Raw genomic sequence first — 21185 nt, forward strand, 5'->3', positions numbered from 1 at the left:
ATAGAAAAATAAAATCAAAATGAAAAGACTATAAATAAACCACAAGCTCAAACAGAGGGTTTGCGTTAGTGCACATCATTACAGCGCTCTCCGTAAGAGTACATGGGAATTACTTCACAAATAAATAGCACGGTTGTTTCAAAGCAGCAGGTCCAAGTCTTGTAAACAGTCCTTTCCTAAAAACACAGAAATGTCTCTGGATGCAGCGTCTCAACACTGATTAGAAGACGATTAAAAAGAGTTGTCCCTTTGTTGGTCCTGTTTATTTGATCATGTTACAGATTTTATTCTTTTTTTTTTTTTTTTTTTCTTCTTCTTAAAAAAGGTGCATGGACATAAAATCTCAACGTAGAAGTGGTTATTTACAAAATTACTTTTCTGCTTTCAAATACACAAGGGTAAATTTGCTCCACAGCGGTTGCAACGGACTTCACATCTGGGCCTGAAAAAAAAAAAGAAATACACAAAGGGCTTACGGCTCATTAAGACGTCAGTTATTCTTCTACAACTCTTATCTGATTTTCAAGGATAAATCTTGTACATATTATAGTCTATAAAGCTGTTCACGTCTGTATATTTTTGTAGACCAAGTGACCCACACAATTATTGTAACATGTCCCGATTTAGATCCGAATCTTGGTTCACAGTCACCAGTGCAGGTACAGTGGAACCTCGGTTTACGAGTAACTTGGTGTGCGAGTATTTCGCTATACGAGTAAAGCTTGATGTAAATTTGTAACTCTGTTTATGAGCAAGCTTTGCTGTACGAGCAAATACTCACCGCACACACTTCCGGTTCCGTACTTTAAACCGCGTTCTGACCCGCTTTTGCAGTCCACACAAACACACACACACACACACATATTATGCTCACCTTACCTTCCATCGCCAGCCTCATGGTTCTTGAAGTTCGCCGGTACAGGATGTGTATCTGGTAGCCATCGCGACGATGGAGGAACTTCCGCTGTCAGCGCTTCTCAAAGGAAGCGCACTGGCCAATCAGAGGCAAGTGGCTCCTGCTTATGGTGTCTGCTGCTGACACTCTGACTGGGGAAGCTCCGGCATCGGTCCAATCGTTACTGGATACACATACCTGCAGACTACAAGAACCAGGAGGCCAGTGAGGGAACGGAAGGTAAGGTGAGCATAATATGTGCGTGTTTGTGCGTGTGTGGAATGGCAAAATAGGGGGCCAGGATGGGACATTGCATAAGTTGTGGAATGAATTGCCTGAGCTTTCATTATTTCCTATGGGAAATTTTGCATTGCTAGACGAGTAACTTGGTTTACAAGCACACTCCCAGACCGGATTGTTCTCGTAAACCAAGGTTCCACTGTATATGAAAAAAAAAACTGGACAGTCACTGACTATGTGATATAACAGTAGAGTAGATATCACGGCACTTCTGTAAGTGGTGCGCAAGTAGGTTCCTGACCTGTCATAGATGAGAACAAGATTTGGTACTCAGATATGGCGATAAAGTGGTGATTTATTGAAAGAACTGAAAGACCAGCATAGAGGTTTCAGTCATAACAGACCTTCATCAGTGTGCCCTTTCTATGGTCTTCAGGATCTCCTGGAGCTGTGATCAGCACTACCCAACGTCGCGGTATCCACTGCTGTGTTAAGCTGGCACTCATACCGCGACTTCAGGTAGCGCTGATCACAACTGAGTGCCATGTCTTATTCTCCTTTGTTTGATATAACAAGCTTGAGAAACCTCCCATTTGTGTTTTGTTTTTTTTAACTATCCAAGAGAAAAATAAAGTCTGATGGTAAAAACTGATTCCAACCAAACACTGATGAAACCATTACTGTTTTTACACACAAGTAAAATTACTGAATGAGGTCTTAGAGCAAGATCATTATAATTTACCAGACAAATGCATAATATGCACCTTTTAAAAGGGAATTATTTTACTTAAAAGTATACAGGGTATGACCTTACTGACATATTTGCAAGGACTGGTAGGATGGGGGGGTATGATGGACTATACTTAGAATAGGCCAGCAATGTATGATCAGAAGAAATGGTCCCGTCCTTAATACTACCATTGCTATATGTAAGACAAATGCATTAGTTGAGGAGGCTAACATTTGCTGCACATTTAGGGTTAATTTTTAGGGGGTCCCTGTCCAGTATTTGGATTACCTGTAACTGTAATACTTCCGGTGGAGAATATCTGTAGTGTTGTTCTTAAAGACTTTATCCTATAGCAAACGGCAGGGTGAAGTTCAGGTTCGTAACTGTACAAACACAATGACATTTTAAGTTTCAAATAAAATAGTAGAACACCTAAAAAAAAAAAAAAAAAAGAACAAAAAGGTTAAATACCATAAATAAAAGAACTTGCCTGGCATGAGGTCGGTTATTCTTAGTAAATTCCGGTAGTCTTATTTCAAATGGCATGGTGCACACTGCCAGCACATTGACCACTTTAAACTCTGTGAATTTCACCTGTTAGAATACAACAAAATCAACATGGTGAATAAAATATACATATAATAAATATAGTAAGAAAGCAGGAGGTAAGGGCGTGGATGGACTGGATGTTTTGGATCCGGGATTTAGAAGCAACCAAAAGAGTCTGGGTGAAGAAGACTCTTCCTATAATGCTGCACAGGGATTACAGAGCTACTGACAGCAGCTGGGATAGCTGAGCAATGTGCAGCTGACAAGAGGCGTGCGTCTGGTGAACGAGTTAAAGGCTGTGTGCGCTCGTGTGCTTTTTAAATGCACCGCAGCATAAAAGCATGCGTCCTGCCTCCCCAGCACAATCTATGAAGATTGTACAAATTCCATCCGCACGTTGCGTTTTAGAATGCAGCGTTTCGGCTGCTGAAATATTTTGCCAAAACTCTGCGTTCTAAAAAGCAACATGTCACTTTTGTGCGTTCCGGATACTTTTCCCACTCTGTCTATGTCAGAGCAAGCATCCAGAACGCATGAATTACGCATGAATTCTGCATGCACAATGCTTTCAAAACGCAGCTTTTCGGGTGCGTTTTGAAACGCACATGCAATGACTTAAACGCTACGGAATAGAACGCAGAGACGTGCGCACATACCCTAATACTAGCTGGGATGATTCTACCTGGAATACAGACATTGGTGAGGCTGCTACATTTATTTTGTGCATTGTACCTGAAGGAAGGACTATTTGATATTCATTTGTACTGAAGGAAGGCTGTTTTTATTTTGGAGCCATGACGTGTAGAAGGACAATAAGCTTTATGCAGCTTTAATATAAAACCCTGTGCCGAGGTCTATCCAAGTGACTACCTGTGGCATTATACAATCTTAGGCCCCTTCACATGTCCGTTTAAAAAAAACATGAGTTTTGACCATCCATGTGTACATACATGTCATTTTATTTTGACCATCCATGTGTACATACATGCATTTCGATATTATACATGTAATTTTGTTTTGACCATCCATATGTACAGTGCTGGCCAAAAGTATTGGCTCCCCTGCAATTCTGTCAGATAATACTCAGTTTCTTCTTGAAAATGATTGCAATCACAAATTCTTTGGTATTATCATCTTCATTTAATTTGTCTTCAATGAAAAGAAAAGAAAAACATTGTCATAAAGCCAAATTGGATATAATTCCACACCAAACATAAAGAAGGGGGTGGACAAAAGTATTGGTACTGTTTGAAAAATCATGTGGTGCTTCTCTAATTTGTGTAATTAACAGCACCTGTAACTTACCTGTGGCACCTAACAGGTGTTGGCAATAACTAAATCACACTTGCAGCCAGTTGACATGGATTAAAGTTGACTCAACCTCTGTCCTTTGTCCTTGTGTGTACCACATTGAGCATGGAGAAAAGAAAGAAGACAAAAGAACTGTCTGAGGACTTGAGAATCCAAATTGTGAGGAAGCATGAGCAATCTCAAGGCTACAAGTCCATCTCCAAAGACCTGGAAGTTCCTGTGTCTACAGTGCGCAGTGTCATCAAGAAGTTTAAAGTCCATGGCACTGTGGCTAACCTCCCTAGATGTGGAAGGAAAAGAAAAATTGACGAGAGATTTCAACGCAAGATTGTGCAGATGGTGGATAAAGAACCTCGACTAACATCCAAACAAGTTCAAGCTGCCCTGCAGTCCGAGGGTACAACAGTGTCAACCCGTACTATCCGTCGGCGTCTGAATAAAAAGGGACTGTATGGTAGGATACACAGGAAGACCCCACTTCTTACCCCGAGACATAAAAAAGCCAGGCTGGAGTTTGCCAAAACTTACCTAAGAAAGCCTAAAACGTTTTGGAAGAATGTTCTCTGCTCAGATGAGACAAAAGTAGAGCTTTTTGGGAAAAGCTATCAACATAAGAGTTTACAGGAAAAAAAAAAGAGGCATTCAAAGAAAAGAACACGGTCCCTAAAGTCAAACATGGCGGAGGTTCCCTGATGTTTTGGGGTTGCTTTGCTGTCTCTGGCACTGGACTGCTTGACGTCTGAAGACTACTAACAAACTTTGCAGCATAATGTAGGGCCCAGTGTGAGAAAGCTGGGTCTCCCTCAGAAATCATGGGTCTTCCAGCAGGACAATGACCCAAAACACACTTCAAAAAGCACTAGAAAATGGTTTGAGAGAAAGCACTGGAGACTACTAAAGTGGCCAGCAATGAGTCCAGGCCTGAATCCCATAGAACACCGGTGGAGAGATCTCAAAATGGCAGTTTGGAGAAGGCACACTTCAAATCTCAGGGACCTGGAGCAGTTTGCCAAAGAAGAATGGTCTAAAATTCCAGCAGAGCATTGTAAGAAACTCACTGATGGTTACCGGAAGCGGTTGTTCGCAGTTATTTTGGCTAAAGGTTGTGCAACCAAGTATTAGGCTAAGGGTGCCTATACTTTTGTCTGGCCCATTTTTGGAGTTTTGTGTGAAATGATCAATGATTTGATTTTTGTTTCATTCTCTGTGTTTTTTCATTGCAAGCAAAATAAATGAAGATAATAATACCAAAGAATTTATCTGACAGAATTGCAGGGGTGCCAATACTTTTGGCCATCCCTGTACATACAAGTCATTTCAAGATCATACATGTCATTTCGTTTAGACCATCCATGTGTACATACATGTCATTTCGATTTCATAAACGTAATTTCGTTTAGACCATCCATGTGTACAGACATGTCATCTCGACATCATACATGTCATTTCATTTTGATATACATGTCATTGTGTATACGTGTGACATCCATCCATCCTAGCAAAAAGGCATGATGCTGAGATGAATGGTTTTTAATGTGCTAAAGATGTGCAAAGATACATGATGGATATATAGACAGATTTTACAATAAGCCAAATAAATAACTGGGAGGAGGAGCTTTGTGAGGTCCCCTCAATTTTTGATAACTGGAACCCAGCTGTCTGCTTTACCTTGGCTGGTTATCGGGCTGGGAAGGCCCATGGTTATTTGGCCCTCAGTAAGTGTAAAAATAATAAATTACACCCAAAAAGTTTTATTTGAAGAAAAAAAACAAACAAAAAAAACCACTATCCTAATGTTTCCCTGGGTCATTTATTTAAAAAAACAAAAAAAAAAACAAACAAAACAGAAAAATATCAAATAGGTCATAAACAACAAGGGATACACATTAAGGCCCTGTCACACACACAGATACATCTTTGGCAGATCTGTGGTTGCAGTGAAATCATGGACATATTGTTCCATTTGTACACAGCCACAAACCTGGCACTGATTGTCCACAATTTCACTGCAACCACAGATCTGCCACAGATTTATCTGTGTGTGTGACAGTGCCTTAATTCTTTAGGATCATCATAATTAGTTACATTAGAATCCCAGTATAGATTAATGTGATATAGAATCTACTCCCAAAATTCAGATAAATACATTGTGCAAAGAAACATGTACAGGAGGCTTGTTCAAAACTAGACAATAAATTTTATTTAGGACGTCCATATAATTAAAATTTAAAATAGTCCCTTACCATATAGGTTGAAAAAATATGAGGTAGCAAGTCGGATTTTATCATATCCACCCACCAAGGAACTAGCAGCTACAATCCCACATCCACTCCATGTATCTCAAAACATTATCATAGGTTAAATGTCAATACTGGTATTAAATTCATGGAGAGACACCATGGGATCAATTACTTAAATATCAATTGCATAGTATTTTGCATCACACACTTACCCATGGTGTATGGATGGGGGTATTCAAACTGCCAGTCAGAGGTAGGTGAGGAGATAACCCAGTCCCAATATTGACATTTAACCTATGCTAATGTTTTGAGATACATGGAGTGGATGTGGGATTGTAGCTGCTAGTTCCTTTGTGGGTGGATATGATAAAATCCGACTTGGTACCTCATATTTTTTCAAACTATATGGAAAGCGACTATTTTAAATTTTAATTATATGTACGTTCTAAATAAAATGTATTGTCTATTTTTGAACAAGCCTCCTGTACGTGTTTCTTTGCACAATGTATTTATTTAAAAAACAGAAAAACCATGCTGGTCCAAAGTAGACCAAGGATTTTGACAGTCCTCAAATGGCAACCTGAAAGACATAGAAAGAATCAAAGAGATAAGGTGAAACAATCCCTCGTTCACCAAATTATTAGAAAGCCTAGTTCCCAGCTCCGACATAGTCCAGCAGTTCCCACGATGTTCCTTGATGGGGACGATTATAGGCTATGAAGCCTCGTTCTAAGAATCCATAGCTTTTGAGCAGCATCCTCTACTGGCTCATGTTGTGCTCTGCGTGACCAGTGATTACCGCTAATCATAGTCCCTGAGTCACATAGAGTTCAGTGTGCTGTGGAGTCTCAAAAAAGCTTTGTAGCCTTTGATTGCACCAATCGAGGAACATTGTGGGAACCTCTTTACTACATCGGAGCGGGAAACTTTGCTTTCTAATAAATTGGTGAACGAGGGGTTACATAGGTTGAAAAAGAAGGGAATTTTGTTTACTTACCGTAAATTCCTTTTCTTCTAGCTCCAATTGGAAGACCCAGACAATTGGGTGTATAGGCTATGCCTCTGGAGGCCGCACAAAGTATTACACTAAAAGTGTAAAGCCCCTCCCCTTCTGCCTATACACCCCCCGTGCTCCCACGGGCTCCTCAGTTTTGGTGCAAAAGCAAGAAGGAGGAAAAAAATTATAAACTGGTTTAAAGTAAATTCAATCCGAAGGAATATCGGAGAACTGAAACCATTCAACATGAACAACATGTGTACACAAAAAAACAGGGGCGGGTGCTGGGTCTCCCAATTGGAGCTAGAAGAAAAGGAATTTACGGTAAGTAAACAAAATTCCCTTCTTCTTTGTCGCTCCATTGGGAGACCCAGACAATTGGGACGTCCAAAAGCAGTCCCTGGGTGGGTAAATAATACCTCATAATAGAGCCGTAACGGCTCCGTCCTACAGGTGGGCAACCGCCGCCTGAAGGACTCGCCTACCTAGGCTGGCATCCGCCGAAGCATAGGTATGCACCTGATAGTGTTTCGTGAAAGTGTGCAGGCTCGACCAGGTAGCCGCCTGACACACCTGCTGAGCCGTAGCCTGGTGCCTCAAAGCCCAGGACGCACCCACGGCTCTGGTAGAATGGGCCTTCAGCCCTGAGGGAACCGGAAGCCCAGCAGAACGGTAAGCTTCGAGAATTGGTTCCTTGATCCACCGAGCCAGGGTTGATTTGGAAGCCTGTGACCCTTTACGCTGGCCAGCGACAAGGACAAAGAGTGCATCCGAGCGGCGCAGGGGCGCCGTACGAGAAATGTAGAGCCTGAGTGCTCTCACCAGATCTAACAAGTGCAAATCCTTTTCACATTGGTGAATTGGATGAGGGCAAAAAAGGGTAAGGAGATATCCTGATTGAGATGAAAAGGGGATACCACCTTAGGTAGAAATTCCGGAACCGGACGCAGAACCACCTTGTCCTGGTGAAACACCAGGAAAGGGGCTTTGCATGACAATGCTGCTAGCTCAGACACTCTCCTAAGTGAAGTGACTGCTACTAGGAAAAACACTTTCTGCGAAAGGCGTGCGAGAGAAATATCCCTCATTGGCTCGAACAATGGTTTGTGAAGAACCATCAGCACCCTGTTCAGATCCCAGGGTTCCAACGGACGTTTGTAAGGAGGGACGATGTGACAAACCCCCTGCAGGAACGTGCGTACCTGTGGAAGTCTGGCCAAGCGCTTCTGAAAAAAACACAGAGAGCGCAGAGACTTGTCCCTTAAGGGAGCCAAGCGACAAACCCTTTTCCAATCCGGACTGAAGAAAGGACAGAAAAGTGGGCAAGGCAAATGGCCAGGGAGAAAAACCCTGATCAGAGCACCATGACAGGAATATTTTCCACGTCCTGTGGTAGATCTTGGCGGACGTTGGTTTCCTAGCCTGTCTCATAGTGGCAATGACCTCTTGAGATAATCCTGAAGACGCTAAGATCCAGGACTCAACGGCCACACAGTCAGGTTGAGGGCCGCAGAATTCAGATGGAAAAACGGCCCTTGAGACAGCCAGTCTGTGGTAGTGCCCACGGTTGGCCGACCGTGAGATGCCACAGATTCGGGTACCACGACCTCCTCGGCCAGTCTGGAGCGACGAGGATGGCGCGGCGGCAGTCGGCCCTGATCTTGCGTAACACTCTGGGCAACAATGCCAGCGGAGGAAACACATAAGGGAGTTGAAACTGCGACCAATCCTGAACTAAGGCGTCTGCCGCCAGAGCTCTGTGATCGTGAGAATGTGCCATGAATGCCGTGACCTTGTTGTTGTGCCGGGACGCCATTAGGTCGACGTCCGGCATCCCCCAGCAGCAACAGATCTCCTGAAACACGTCCGGGTGAAGGGACCCTTCCCCTGCGTCCATGCCCTGGCGACTGAGAAAATCTGCTTCCCAGTTTTCCACGCCCGGGATGTGAACTGCGGAGATGGTGGAGGCCGTGGCTTCCACCCACATCAAAATCCGCCGGACTTCCTGGAAGGCTTGCCGACTGCGTGTTCCTCCTTGGTGGTTGATGTAAGCCACCGCTGTGGAGTTGTCCGACTGAATTCGGATCTGCTTGCCTTCCAGCCACTGCTGGAACGCTTTTAGGGCTAGATACACTGCCCTGATCTCCAGAACATTGATCTGGAGTGAGGACTCTTGCCGAGTCCACGTACCCTGAGCCCTGTGGTGGAGAAAAACTGCCCCCACCCTGACAGACTCGCGTCCGTCGTGACCAGCGCCCAGGATGGGGGTAGGAAGGATGAGACGTTCCTGTCAAGGGACGTCGGCTTCCTGTCCCATTTGCGTAGGATGTCCCATTGAAGAGGACGCAGGTGAAACTGCGCGAAAGGGACTGCCTCCATTGCTGCCACCATCTTCCCCAGGAAGTGCATGAGGCGCCTCAAGGGGTGTGACTGACCTTGAAGGAGAGATTGCACCTCCGTCTGTAGTGAACGCTGCTTGTTCAGCGGAAGCTTCACTATCGCTGAGAGGGTATGAAACTCCATGCCAAGATATGTCAGCGATTGGGCCGGTGTCAGATTTGACTTTGGAAAATTGATGATCCACCCGAAACTCTGGAGAGTCTCTAGAGTAGCGGTGAGGCTGTGCTGGCATGCCTCTTGAGATGGAGCCTTGACCAGCAGATTGTCTAAGTAAGGGATTACCGAGTGACCCTGAGAGTGGAGGACCGCAACTACTGCAGCCATGACCTTGGTGAAAACCCGTGGGGCTGTCGCCAGGCCGAACGGCAGTGCCACGAACTGAAGGTGTTCGTCTCCTATGGCGAAGCGCAGGAAGCGCTGATGCTCTGGAGCAATCGGTACGTGGAGATAAGCATCTTTGATATCGATCGATGCAAGGAAATCTCCTTGGGACATTGAGGCGATGACGGAGCGGAGGGATTCCATCCGGAACCGCCTGGTCTTTACGTGTTTGTTGAGCAGTTTTAGGTCCAGGACAGGACGGAAAGACCCGTCCTTCTTTGGAACCACAAACAGGTTGGAGTAAAAACCGTGACCCTGTTGCTGAAGAGGAACAGGGACCACCACTCCTTCTGCCTTCAGAGTGCCCAGCGCCTGCAGAAGAGCCTCGGCTCGCTCGGGAGGCGGGGATGAACTGAAGAATCGAGTCGGGGGACGAGAGGTGAACTCTATCGTGTAACCGTGAGACAGAATGTCTCTCACCCAACGGTCTTTTACCCGTGGCAGCCAGGTGTCGCAAAAGCGGGAGAGCCTGCCACCGACCGAGGATGCGGATTGAGGAAGCCGAAAGTCACGAGGAAGCCGCTTTGGTAGCGGCACTTCCGTTAGTCCTTTTAGGACGTGACTTAGACTGCCATGAATCGGAGTTCCCTTGATCTTTCTGAGGCCTTTTGGACGAGGAGAATTGGGACCTGCCCGGGCCCCGAAAGGACCGAAACTTCGACTGCCCCCTCCTCTGTTGGGGTATGTTCGGTTTGGGCTGGGGTAAGGATGTATCCTTTTCCTTGGATTGTTTGATGATTTCATCCAAACGCTCGCCAAACAATCGGTCGCCAGAAATTGGCAAACTGGTTAAGCGCTTTTTGGAAGCAGAATCTGCCTTCCATTCCCGTAGCCACAAGGCCCTGCGGAGTACCACCAAATTGGCGGATGCAACCGCCGTGCGGCTCGCAGAGTCCAGGACAGCATTCATAGCGTAAGACGCAAATGCCGACGTGCGTGTGGCTGCGTCAATTTGCGCTTGACCTGCTGAGATAGCTTGTAGCGCCCATACGGCTGCGAATGCTGGGGCAAAAGAAGCGCCGATAGCTTCATAGATGGATTTCAATCAGAGCTCCATCTGCCTGTCAGTGGCATCTTTGAGCGAAGTCCCGTCTTCCACTGCAAGTATGGATCTAGCCGCCAGTCTGGAGATTGGAGGATCCACCTTGGGACACTGAGTCCAACCTTTGACCACGTCAGGGGAAAAGGGATAACGTGTATCCTTAAGGCGCTTAGAAAAAACGCTTATCTGGACAAGCACGGCGATTCTGGACTGCCTCTCTGAAATCAGAGTGGTCCAGACACATACTCTGTGTACGCTTGGGAAACCTGAAACGGAATTTCTCCTGCTGAGAAGCTGACTCCTCCACTGGAGGAGCTGAGGGAGAAATATCCAACATTTGACTGATGGACGCAATAAGATCATTCACTATGGCGTCACCATCAGGAGTATCAAGATTGAGAGCGGCCTCAGGATCAGAATCCTGATTAGCTGTCTCCGCTTCATCATCCAGAGATTCCCCCCGCTGAGACCCTGAACAATATGAAGATGTCGAGGGAATTTTCCAGCGAGCTCGCTTAGCCGGTCTGGGGCCGAGGTCTGTGTCAGAGACCTCACCCTGGGATCTATGAGACACCCCGGGGGGACCTTGCTGGTCCAACTGAGGGGGGCCAGGGAGCAATGATTCAACAGTGCCCCTGTGCTGAGATACCGGTCTGTACTGCAAGGCTTCTAGTATCTTAGCCATAGTCTCAGAGAGTTTATCCGTCACCTGGACAGTGTCAGCAGGTGGTTCCCCCTGGGCCCCCCTTAGCAGAGGCTCCGGCTGAGTAAGTGCCAGGGGGGCCGAGCAGTGGACACAATGAGGGTCAGTGGATCCTGCCTGTAGTGGGGTCGTACATGCGGCGCAGGCAGCATAGTAAGCCTGTGGTTTGGCACCCCTGCCTTTTGTGGGCGCCATGCTGTTGTCTTCCCTGAGCAACACAATAGGGTATATAGCCAGAATCAACTGTGCACCATACAGTGTAAAGTATATCCTATAAACATATAACTTAAAATTACACTTCTGCACAAATGGGGCTAGCACCACAGGTGCTGCTTACCACCCGCTAAAGCGGTTGTGAGGCCACCAAAGTCCCTGCCTGGGTCTTTCCGAATTTGTCCCCCTCTGCAGCGTTCAAGGAGCTGACAGGAATGGCTGCCGGCGTCCTGGGGAGAGGAGGGAGCCGTGGGCGTGACCCAGAAAGTGCGGGAACTGGTGCCCCACTGTGCACAGTGAGAGGGGTGGAGTATGCAAAGCATGCTCCAGCTCTCAGTGCTGCTCGTCCTGTGCAGCGTCCCGCCCTTCCCCTGACTGGCAGGGCTGTGGGCGGGAGGAAAAGAGACTAGGCCGCAAAAGCCGGGGACTCGAGTAATAAGCGCGGCCGCCGTATAAGCGCGGCCGGCGCGGAAGTCCCCGGCGCACTACAAGTCCCAGCCGCGCCGCAGTGTTTCCATGGCAGCGGCGGTCAGCGCGGTAGTCCCTATACACAAACACACTCAGCGACGCTGAGTGTGTAATGGCACATTTAACCCGGTCAGCGCCGCGGTCCCCGGTGCACTAGCACACCCAGCAATGCTGGAGTGTTGCTGTGCGCGGTCCCCACAGGGACACAGAGTACCTCAAAATAGCAGGGCCATGTCCCTGAACGATACCCGGCTCCTATCCAGCAGGCTCCACAGGAGTTGTGGATGAAGCACGGTCTCAGTGCCTGGAGACCGATAGGATCCCACTTCACCCAGAGCCCCAAGGGGGATGGGGAAGGAAAACAGCATGTGGGCTCCAGCCTCCGTACCCGCAATGGATACCTCAACCTTAACAACACCGCCGACAAGAGTGGGGTGAGAAGGGAGCATGCTGGGGGCCCTATATGGGCCCACTTTTCTTCCATCCGACATAGTCAGCAGCTGCTGCTGACTAATCTGTGGAGCTGTGCGTGCATGTCTGCCTCCTTCGCACAAAGCAAAAAACTGAGGAGCCCGTGGGAGCACGGGGGGTGTATAGGCAGAAGGGGAGGGGCTTTACACTTTTAGTGTAATACTTTGTGCGGCCTCCGGAGGCATAGCCTATACACCCAATTGTCTGGGTCTCCCAATGGAGCGACAAAGAAAAAGACCTAGGTCCATCTAGTTCAACCTTCCTCCACCAGTTCTACATTTGGTCACTAAGTCACTTATAACCAACAATGTTGTGTGTACTGAGGACATCATCCAGCCTTTTATTAAAAGCTGTTATACGATCTGCCATTACTACCTCTTGTGGTAGGGCATTCCACAGTCTGACTGCTCTAACTGTAAAGAACCCTTTCCGATTTAGCTGCCGGAATCGCTTTTCTGCCACTCGCAGTGAGTGCCCCTGGTCCTTAGTATTGTCTTTGGAAGAAATAAGTCATGTGCCAGTCCTTTATATTGACCACACATGTATTTATACATATAAATGAGATCTCCTCTGAGGCGTCCTTTTCTAAGCTAAACATATCTAACTTTTTCAACCTGTCATCATATGGGCTTGTCTCGTCTTTTCTTTCTGTGTTTAAAGTCGCCATTTTTGGAATTTGTTGCGATCCTTGGAGTACTGTAGACCAGCATGGCTTTTTTTTAATAATAATAATAATAATAATAAATTTGTGAACCAGAAAGAGAGTCAGTATTTTTTCAAATAACCAACTCTGGGGCTTGAAGCCAGCTGACACTACACGTCTGACATCAACCCCAAAAATATTACCACAATTGCCAACGCACCAGGACAAAATCGGGAAGAGCCAAGGGGAAACGCCAAAATTGGTGTATCTATTTGTTGAGACAATTTTGGGGCGGCTGCGAGATGGTATTTTTAGGCTCAGAAGGGCCCAATAACCTTCCCAGCCTTTTAATATCTGCTCACGGCAGTTGCCTTACCTTTGCTAGTTATCCAAACTGGGTGGACCCCATAATTGTTTTTATTTATTTGACTAATAGCTGAAAAATATATATAATCTTTGTTCATTTTTAGCACATAAAAATCTATTTCCTGAATGCACTTAATTCTGGTCAATGTCACACGAACGCCACACAGAAGTCATCCGTGTGCTGTACGTGTTATTAAGGGACCCATAAACTTATCTTGGCCCTTTTTAATCAACGCTTACGGAAATAAAACGGCACTTCTCCGTGTGAGTCACAGGGACATACGGTCAGTGTGAAAAACAGGTGTGAAGATCAACATAGAACTAAATTAGTATGCAAGTGAATGTGTCTCCTGTAAGTGAAAACAGACACGACATACTGGAAACATGGATGTATGAAGGGGCCTAAGGCCGGTTTCACACATCTGGCATTTCGCTGGATCCGACACACTCCAGTCCAGTGCAATACAGTACAATGGCATCGCGGCAATCTCAGGTCACATGACAGCATGTGACTGGAGCTTGCGCGATGCCATTGTACTGTACTGGAGTGTGTCGGATTCGGCAATCCGGTGAAATGCTGGATGTGTGAAACCGGCCTTATGCATATGGTTGCGGACAGCGGCTAATCCTTCCCTGAACATATACCATCTTGCAATCTTCTCCACCCACTTTCTCCATTAACCAAAAGGTTCGCCATGATATTGATTCCTCAGTTTGCCAGTGGCATGTTATACAGTATAAGAGACAACTTTTTCTCCCAAGTTTCAAATTTATTTCCTTTAAAGATAAATATTTATACCAAAAATCCAAGCTTCTGTAAGCAACGAGCTAATCTTCTAGCACCAAACTTGGCTTCTTCTTCACTGAAACACAAGAATCATAATACATGATATTACTGGGCATTTATGGCATAGTACCAAAATAAAATCAAACCCTTACTCATAGTCTACAGCCTTACATCTCATGTATTGCAGGAATGTGTTGGGTTACTTAACATATTATTTAAAGTGGCATTTCTATCCATTGTGACTGGGTGGGAAACAAGTATGGAAACTAGTAGAGACGCAAAGACTTTTGTACTTGGCTATGGTAAAATAAATATTTGCACCAAGCAGTTGTACATTTTTTTTTTTCTCAATTACGAGACACTGCCATAATTAGTGAGACCTTGTAGCTTTATTCGCTATGCCACCGGGGTTTATAAGATATTAAGTAGATTACGCTGGGCATGAAGACGTCTTAACTTATTTGCAGATAAGAATCATGATACATACTTTTTAAGTGTTCTAAAAATGTAATGATGCCAGAGCATGCGTTATGCACAAAACAGGGACTATGCTGGTAAACAATGTAAAATGCCCACTGAATATAGGAATTTTTACGGTAATGGCATCTGTGACGCTTTGTATGAACGATCATGATTCGTTTGACATATCCATCATAACCCTTTTTTTTCCTGACTAAACAATTAATCAGACAGGTACCAAAAGAGGTATTACCATCTATTGTCATAGTGCTAACTGTTTGTTGCCACTGATAAACATGGGTATTCCCATGTCAGCCTGCATGGGTGCTATCAGAATACCCCTTTAAGTGTATAATTTATATATAGTAAATGCTGTGAAAAAATGCGTTAGCAGGATACTAAAACATACGGCCTGATTCATCAAAGCTTTTAACCACTTACTGACCCATGACATGCTATGTACATCATGGGTAGTGTCCCTTACTTTGATGCGGGCGCGCACGCTGGGCCTACATCTTTCCTTGCACGTCAGCTGATTTAAATAAGCAGACGTTCCTCTAACAGCCGCGGGTGTTTTGGAGAACCGCCCGCGGTTGTTAAGTTAAATCATGCTGTCAATCTCTGACATTGGGATTTAACAATCGCCGACAGGTAGAATGTCATTCCTCGCTCTCATCAGTGCTCCAGTGACGTGATCGCTGGGCGGAAATGGGTTATCATGATAGCCAGGGGTCATCTGATGAGCCTGGGGTTTGTAATGAACATCCTCCTGTGAACACCGCACCGCTGTACAGCACAAGCGATTGGATGATTGTAGCTTTAACTCCACTAAGGGAACTAGTGAAAAAAAAAACAAAAAAAAAAAAACCTTCACCGTCTGGCGATTTTTCAATTTTTTTTTTCCTCCCTTATTCCAAGAGTGATAACTTTTTTATTTTTCATGAAGTTTTTGTTATGGGACGAGCTGTACTTTTGAAAGAAAAAAATAATTTTATCATTATTGTACTGGAGAACGGGAAAAAAAATCCCAAGTGAAAAATTGCAAAACAAGTGTAATTCCACAATTCATTTTTGGTTTTTTTTTTAGTTTTTTTTTACAAAATATAAACTTTTTTTGGGGGGGGGAGGTTATCGCTTTTTATTATTTTTACTATTCCCCTTCGAGGACTTGAACCTGCGATCGTCCAATCGCTTGTGCTGTACAGTGCAGTGCTTGCAGCCGGCGTTCACAGGAGGATCTTCATACAGACACAGGGATCATCAGCTGACCCCCTGGCTGTCATGACAATCCGTTGACGCACAGAGCCCCCCACCAGTGTGTGTTAAACCCTGCTGTCAGAGATTGACAGCAAGATTTAACTGGTTAACAGCGGCAGGTGGATCTTCGATCCACCTGCACATGCCGTCTGATCAGAACAGCTGACATGTGCAGGGAAAAATGCGGGCTCGGCGTGCAAGCCCGTATCAAGAGAGGGGCACAACCTATGACATATCCGAACGCCACAGGTCATGAAGGGGTTAAAAATCTAAAAAGAAAAAAAAACACCTGTTTAAATCACGTTGCCTTTTTGCAAATTTTTTTTTGTAAATACACATTTGTTATCGCTCCAGTCAGAAATGTCCGATCTATCAAAACATAAAATAAATTAACCCCTTCAGCCCCCGGGCACTTTCCGTTTTTGCTTTTTGCTCCCCTTCTTCCGGGAACCGTAACTTTTTTATTTTTCTGTCAATCGTGCCATATGAGGACTTGTTTTTTGCGGGACGAGTTGTACTTTTAAATAAAACCATAAGTTTTACCATATAGTGTACTGGAAAACGGCAAAAAAATTCCAAGTGCGGAAAAATTGCAAAAAAAGGGGAATTTTGTTTACTTACCGTAAATTCCTTTTCTTCTAGCTCCTATTGGGAGACCCAGACAACTGGGTGTATAGCTTCTGCCTCTGGAGGCCACACAAAGTATTACACTTTTAAAAAAGTGTAACCCCTCCCCTCTGCCTATACACCCTCCCGTGGGCCACGGGCTCCTCAGTTTGGTGCAAAAGCAGGAAGGAGAAAACTTATAAATGGTCTAGAGCAAATTCAGTCCGAAGGATGTTGGGAGAACTGAAGACCATGAACCAAAAGAAAGAAATCAACCTCAACAACATGTGTACATAAAAGAACAACCAGCCCGAAGGGCACAGGGGCGGGTGCTGGGTCTCCCAATAGGAGCTAGAAGAAAAGGAATTTACGGTTAGTAAACAAAATTCCCCTTTTCTTTGTCGCTCCATTGGGAGACCCAGACAATTGGGACGTCCAAGAGCAGTCTGGGTAAACCAATACCCCAATAGAAAGAGCCGGAAATGGCCCCCTCTTACAGGTGGGCAACCGCCGCCTGGAGGACTCGCCTACCTAGACTGGCGTCTGCCGAAGCATAGGTATGCACTTGATATTGCTTCGTGAAAGTGTGCAGGCTAGCCCACGTAGCCGCCTGACACACCTGCTGAGCCGTCGCCCGGTGCCGCAATGCCCAGGACGCACCTACGGCTCTGGTAGAATGGGCTTTCAACCCTGAAGGAGGCGGAAGCCCAGAAGTACGGTAGGCCTCGAGAATCGGTTCCTTGATCCACCTAGCCAAGGTGGACTTGGAGGCCTGAGAGCCCTTACGCTGGCCAGCGACAAGGACAAAGAGCGCGTCTGAACGGCGCAGGGGCGCCGTGCGAGACACGTAGATCCGGAGTGCTCTCACTAGATCCAAAGAGTGCAAATCCTTCTCACACTGGTGAATTGGATTAGGGCAAAGGGAAGGCAAGGAGATATCCTGATTTAGATGAAAAGGGGATACCACCTTATGTAGGAATTCCGGGACAGGACGCAGAACCACCTTATCCTAGTGAAAAACCAGGAAAGGAGATTTGCATGACAGGGCTGCAAGCTCAGACACTCTCCGAAGTGATGTGACTGCAACCAGGAAGGCCACCTTCTGAGAAACACGGGAGAGAGAGACATCCCGCAACGGCTCAAAAGGCGGCTTTTGAAGAGCCGTCAGGACCCTGTTAAGATCCCAAGGTTCCAACGGACGTTTGTAAGGTGGGACCATGTGGCAAAACCCCCTGCAGGAACGTGCGGACCTGCGGAAGTCTGGCTAGTTGCGTTTGAAAAAAAGAGAATTTTGTTTACTTACCGTAAATTCTTTTTCTTATAGTTCCGACATGGGAGACCCAGACCATGGGTGTATAGCTACTGCCTCTGGAGGACACACAAAGTACTACACTCAAAACGTGTAGCTCCTCCCTCCGGGCTATATACACCCCCTGGATGACAATCTAACCAGTTCAGTGCAAAAGCTGAAGGAGGACATCCACCCATAAGTAGAGATAGAGTAAAACTCGGAAAAACCGGAACTCTGTCTACAACAACAGCCCGTGAAAACACACGGAACAAAAACTGCCAACAGGCAACAGGGAGGGTGCTGGGTCTCCCATGTCGGAACTATAAGAAAAAGAATTTACGGTAAGTAAACAAAATTCTCTTTTTCTTCATCGTTCCTTCCATGGGAGACCCAGACCATGGGACGTTCCAAAGCAGTCCATGGGTGGGAAATAAACCAAACTGAGAAGTAGGCAAAACCTAACTTCACAAATGGGCGACAGCCGCCTGAAGGATGCGTCTGCCCAAGCTCGCATCTGCCGAAGCATGAGCATGCACTTGGTAGTGCTTCGAAAAAGTGTGCAGACTGGACCAAGTGGCAGCCTGACAAACCTGCTGAGCCGTAGCCTGGTGCCTGAAAGCCCAGGAGGCACCGACAGCTCTGGTCGAGTGCGCCTTAATCCCCGGCGGGGGAGGCAACTGAGAACACTGGTAGGCATCGGCGATAGCCGACCTAATCCAACGAGCTAGGGTCGGTTTAGAAGCAGAGAGACCCTTGCGCTGACCCGTGGTTAGCAGAAAAAGTGAGGTGCACCGCCTAAAAACGGCGGTGCGTGACACATAGATTCGGAGCGCCCGCACCAAATCCAAGGTGTGCAACGCCTTCTAAAACCGATGCACAGGGGCCGGACAAAGAGAGGGCAATGAAATGTCCTGGTTAAGGTGGAAAGAAGACACCACCTTAGGGAGAAAGTCCGGAGTCGGACGAAGAACCACCTTGTCTTGGTGAAACACCAAAAAGGGGGATTCCGAAGAGAGCGCAGCCAAATCCGAAACTCTCCTGAGAGAAGTTATGGCTACTAGAAAAACAACTTTCTGTGAAAGTCTAAACAAGGGAACCTCCCTAAGAGGCTCAAAGGGGGGTTTCTGTAAGGCCGAGAGGACCAGATTAAGGTCCCAGGGATCCAAAGGCCGCCGGTAAGGAGGAATGATGTGAGCTGCGCCCTGCATGAAGGTGCGCACCTGAGCCAGTCGGGCGATACGCCGCTGGAATAATACCGACAGAGCCGACACCTGTCCCTTGAGGGAATTGAGGGACAGTCCTAGCTGTAGACCAGACTGTAGAAAAGACAGGATGGTCGGCAAGGAGAATGGCCAAGGCGCATGGTCGGAAGATCGACACCAGGACAGGAAGATCCTCCAAGTCCTGTGATAAATCTTGGCCGAAGAAGACTTCCGAGCCTGAGTCATAGTGGAGATGACCTCAGAGGGAATACCTGAAGCCGTCAGGATCCAGGACTCAAGAGCCACGCCGTCAATCTGAGAGCCGCAGAATTCTGGCGGAAAAACGGACCTTGAGAGAGAAGGTCTGGGCGGTCTGGGAGATGCCACGGCACCTCTACAGACAGGCGGAGCAGGTCTGGGTACCAAGCTCGCCTGGGCCAGTCCGGAGCAATGATTATGACCCGACGGCCCTCCATTCTGATCTTGCGCAGAACCCTGGGCAAGAGAGCTAGCGGGGGAAACACGTAAGCCAGACCGAACTGGGACCAATCCTGAACCAGCGCATCCGCTGCGAAGGCCTGAGGATCGTGGGAGCGAGCCACGTAAACCGGAACCTTGTTGTTGTGCCGGGATGCCATTAGATCCACTTCCGGCGTACCCCACTTGCGGCAGATTGACCTGAAGACTGCCGGGTGTAGGGACCACTCGCCGCTGTCCACGGTTTGACGGCTGAGATAATCGGCCTCCCAGTTTTCTACGCCTGGGATGTTGACTGCTGATATGGTGGACTTGGAGTCCTCCCGTCCACTGGAGGATTCGTTGAACCTCCAACATCGCCAGGCGGTTGCGAGTTCCGCCCTGGTGATTGATGTAGGCAACCGTTGTCGCGTTGTCCGACTGGACTCGAATGTGCCTGCCCGCCAACAGGTGGTGCAAGGCTAGGAGAGCTAGGAACACAGCTCTGATCTCCAGCACATTGATCGGGAGGGCTGATTCGGACGGAGTCCAAGTGTCCTGTGCTCGTTGATGGAGAAAAACTGCTCCCCAACCGGAGAGGCTGGCATCTGTGGTGAGAATCACCCAGGACGGAGTCAGGAAGGAGCGTCCTTGTGACAGAGAGAGGGGCTGAAGCCACCACTGAAGAGAGCTCCTGGTCTGTGGCGACAGAGCCACTAGCTTGTGCAGGGAAGAGGTCCGCTTGTTCCAACAGCGGAGAATGTCCAACTGCAGGGGACGCAGATGGAACTGTGCAAATGGAACAGCTTCCATTGACGCCACCATCTGACCCAGCACCTGCATGAGGTGTCTGATGGAATGACGGCGGTGCCTCAGCAGAGAGCGCACCGCTAGCTGAAGGGACTGCTGTTTGACCAAGGGCAACTTCACAAGTGCCGGCAGAGTCTCGAATTGCATCCCTAGGTACAGAAGCCCCTGGGTCGGGGTCAGAGTGGACTTGGACAGGTTGACAAGCCACCCGAACTGAACAAGCGTGGCGAGAGTGAGCGAGACACTCCGCTGGCAGTCCGTCCTGGATGAGGCCTTGACTAGAAGGTCGTCCAGGTAGGGGATTACTGCCAACCCCTGAAGGTGCAGGACCGCAACCACTGCTGCCATAACCTTGGTGAAAACACGCGGGGCCGTGGCTAACCCGAAGGGGAGAGCCACGAATTGGAAATGTTCCTCTCCGATTGCAAAGCGGAGCCAACGCTGGTGTGAAACCGCGATAGGCACGTGCAGATAGGCATCCCTGATGTCGATGGATGCCAGAAAATCTCCCTGGGTCATTGATGCAATGACCGATCTGAGAGACTCCATGCGAAAACGCCGCACCTGAACATGCTTGTTGAGAAGCTTGAGATCCAGGATGGGCCGGAAGGAACCGTCCTTCTTGGGGACTAGAAAGAGGTTGGAGTAGAAACCTCTGAACCGTTCCC

At 47.1% G+C, this 21185-nt stretch overlaps 1 protein-coding gene across 1 annotated transcript in view; it reads right to left on the reverse strand.

Moving 5' to 3' along the window:
• Nucleotides 1–275: 275 nt before the first annotated feature.
• TBPL1 (TATA-box binding protein like 1) overlaps nucleotides 276–21185 on the reverse strand; it is a 40570-nt gene continuing 19660 nt past the window's right edge. The window contains exons 4-7 of the mRNA XM_075338259.1: nucleotides 14449–14512; nucleotides 2356–2459; nucleotides 2154–2248; nucleotides 276–442 (exon numbers count right to left, since the gene is read on the reverse strand). Of these exons, the coding sequence (XP_075194374.1) occupies nucleotides 363–442; nucleotides 2154–2248; nucleotides 2356–2459; nucleotides 14449–14512 (343 nt within the window). The 3' untranslated portion in view covers nucleotides 276–362. The remainder of the gene's footprint in view (nucleotides 443–2153; nucleotides 2249–2355; nucleotides 2460–14448; nucleotides 14513–21185) is intronic.

Source organism: Anomaloglossus baeobatrachus, chromosome 3, assembly GCF_048569485.1.
Source record: "Anomaloglossus baeobatrachus isolate aAnoBae1 chromosome 3, aAnoBae1.hap1, whole genome shotgun sequence".
Lineage (NCBI taxonomy): Eukaryota > Metazoa > Chordata > Amphibia > Anura > Aromobatidae > Anomaloglossus > Anomaloglossus baeobatrachus.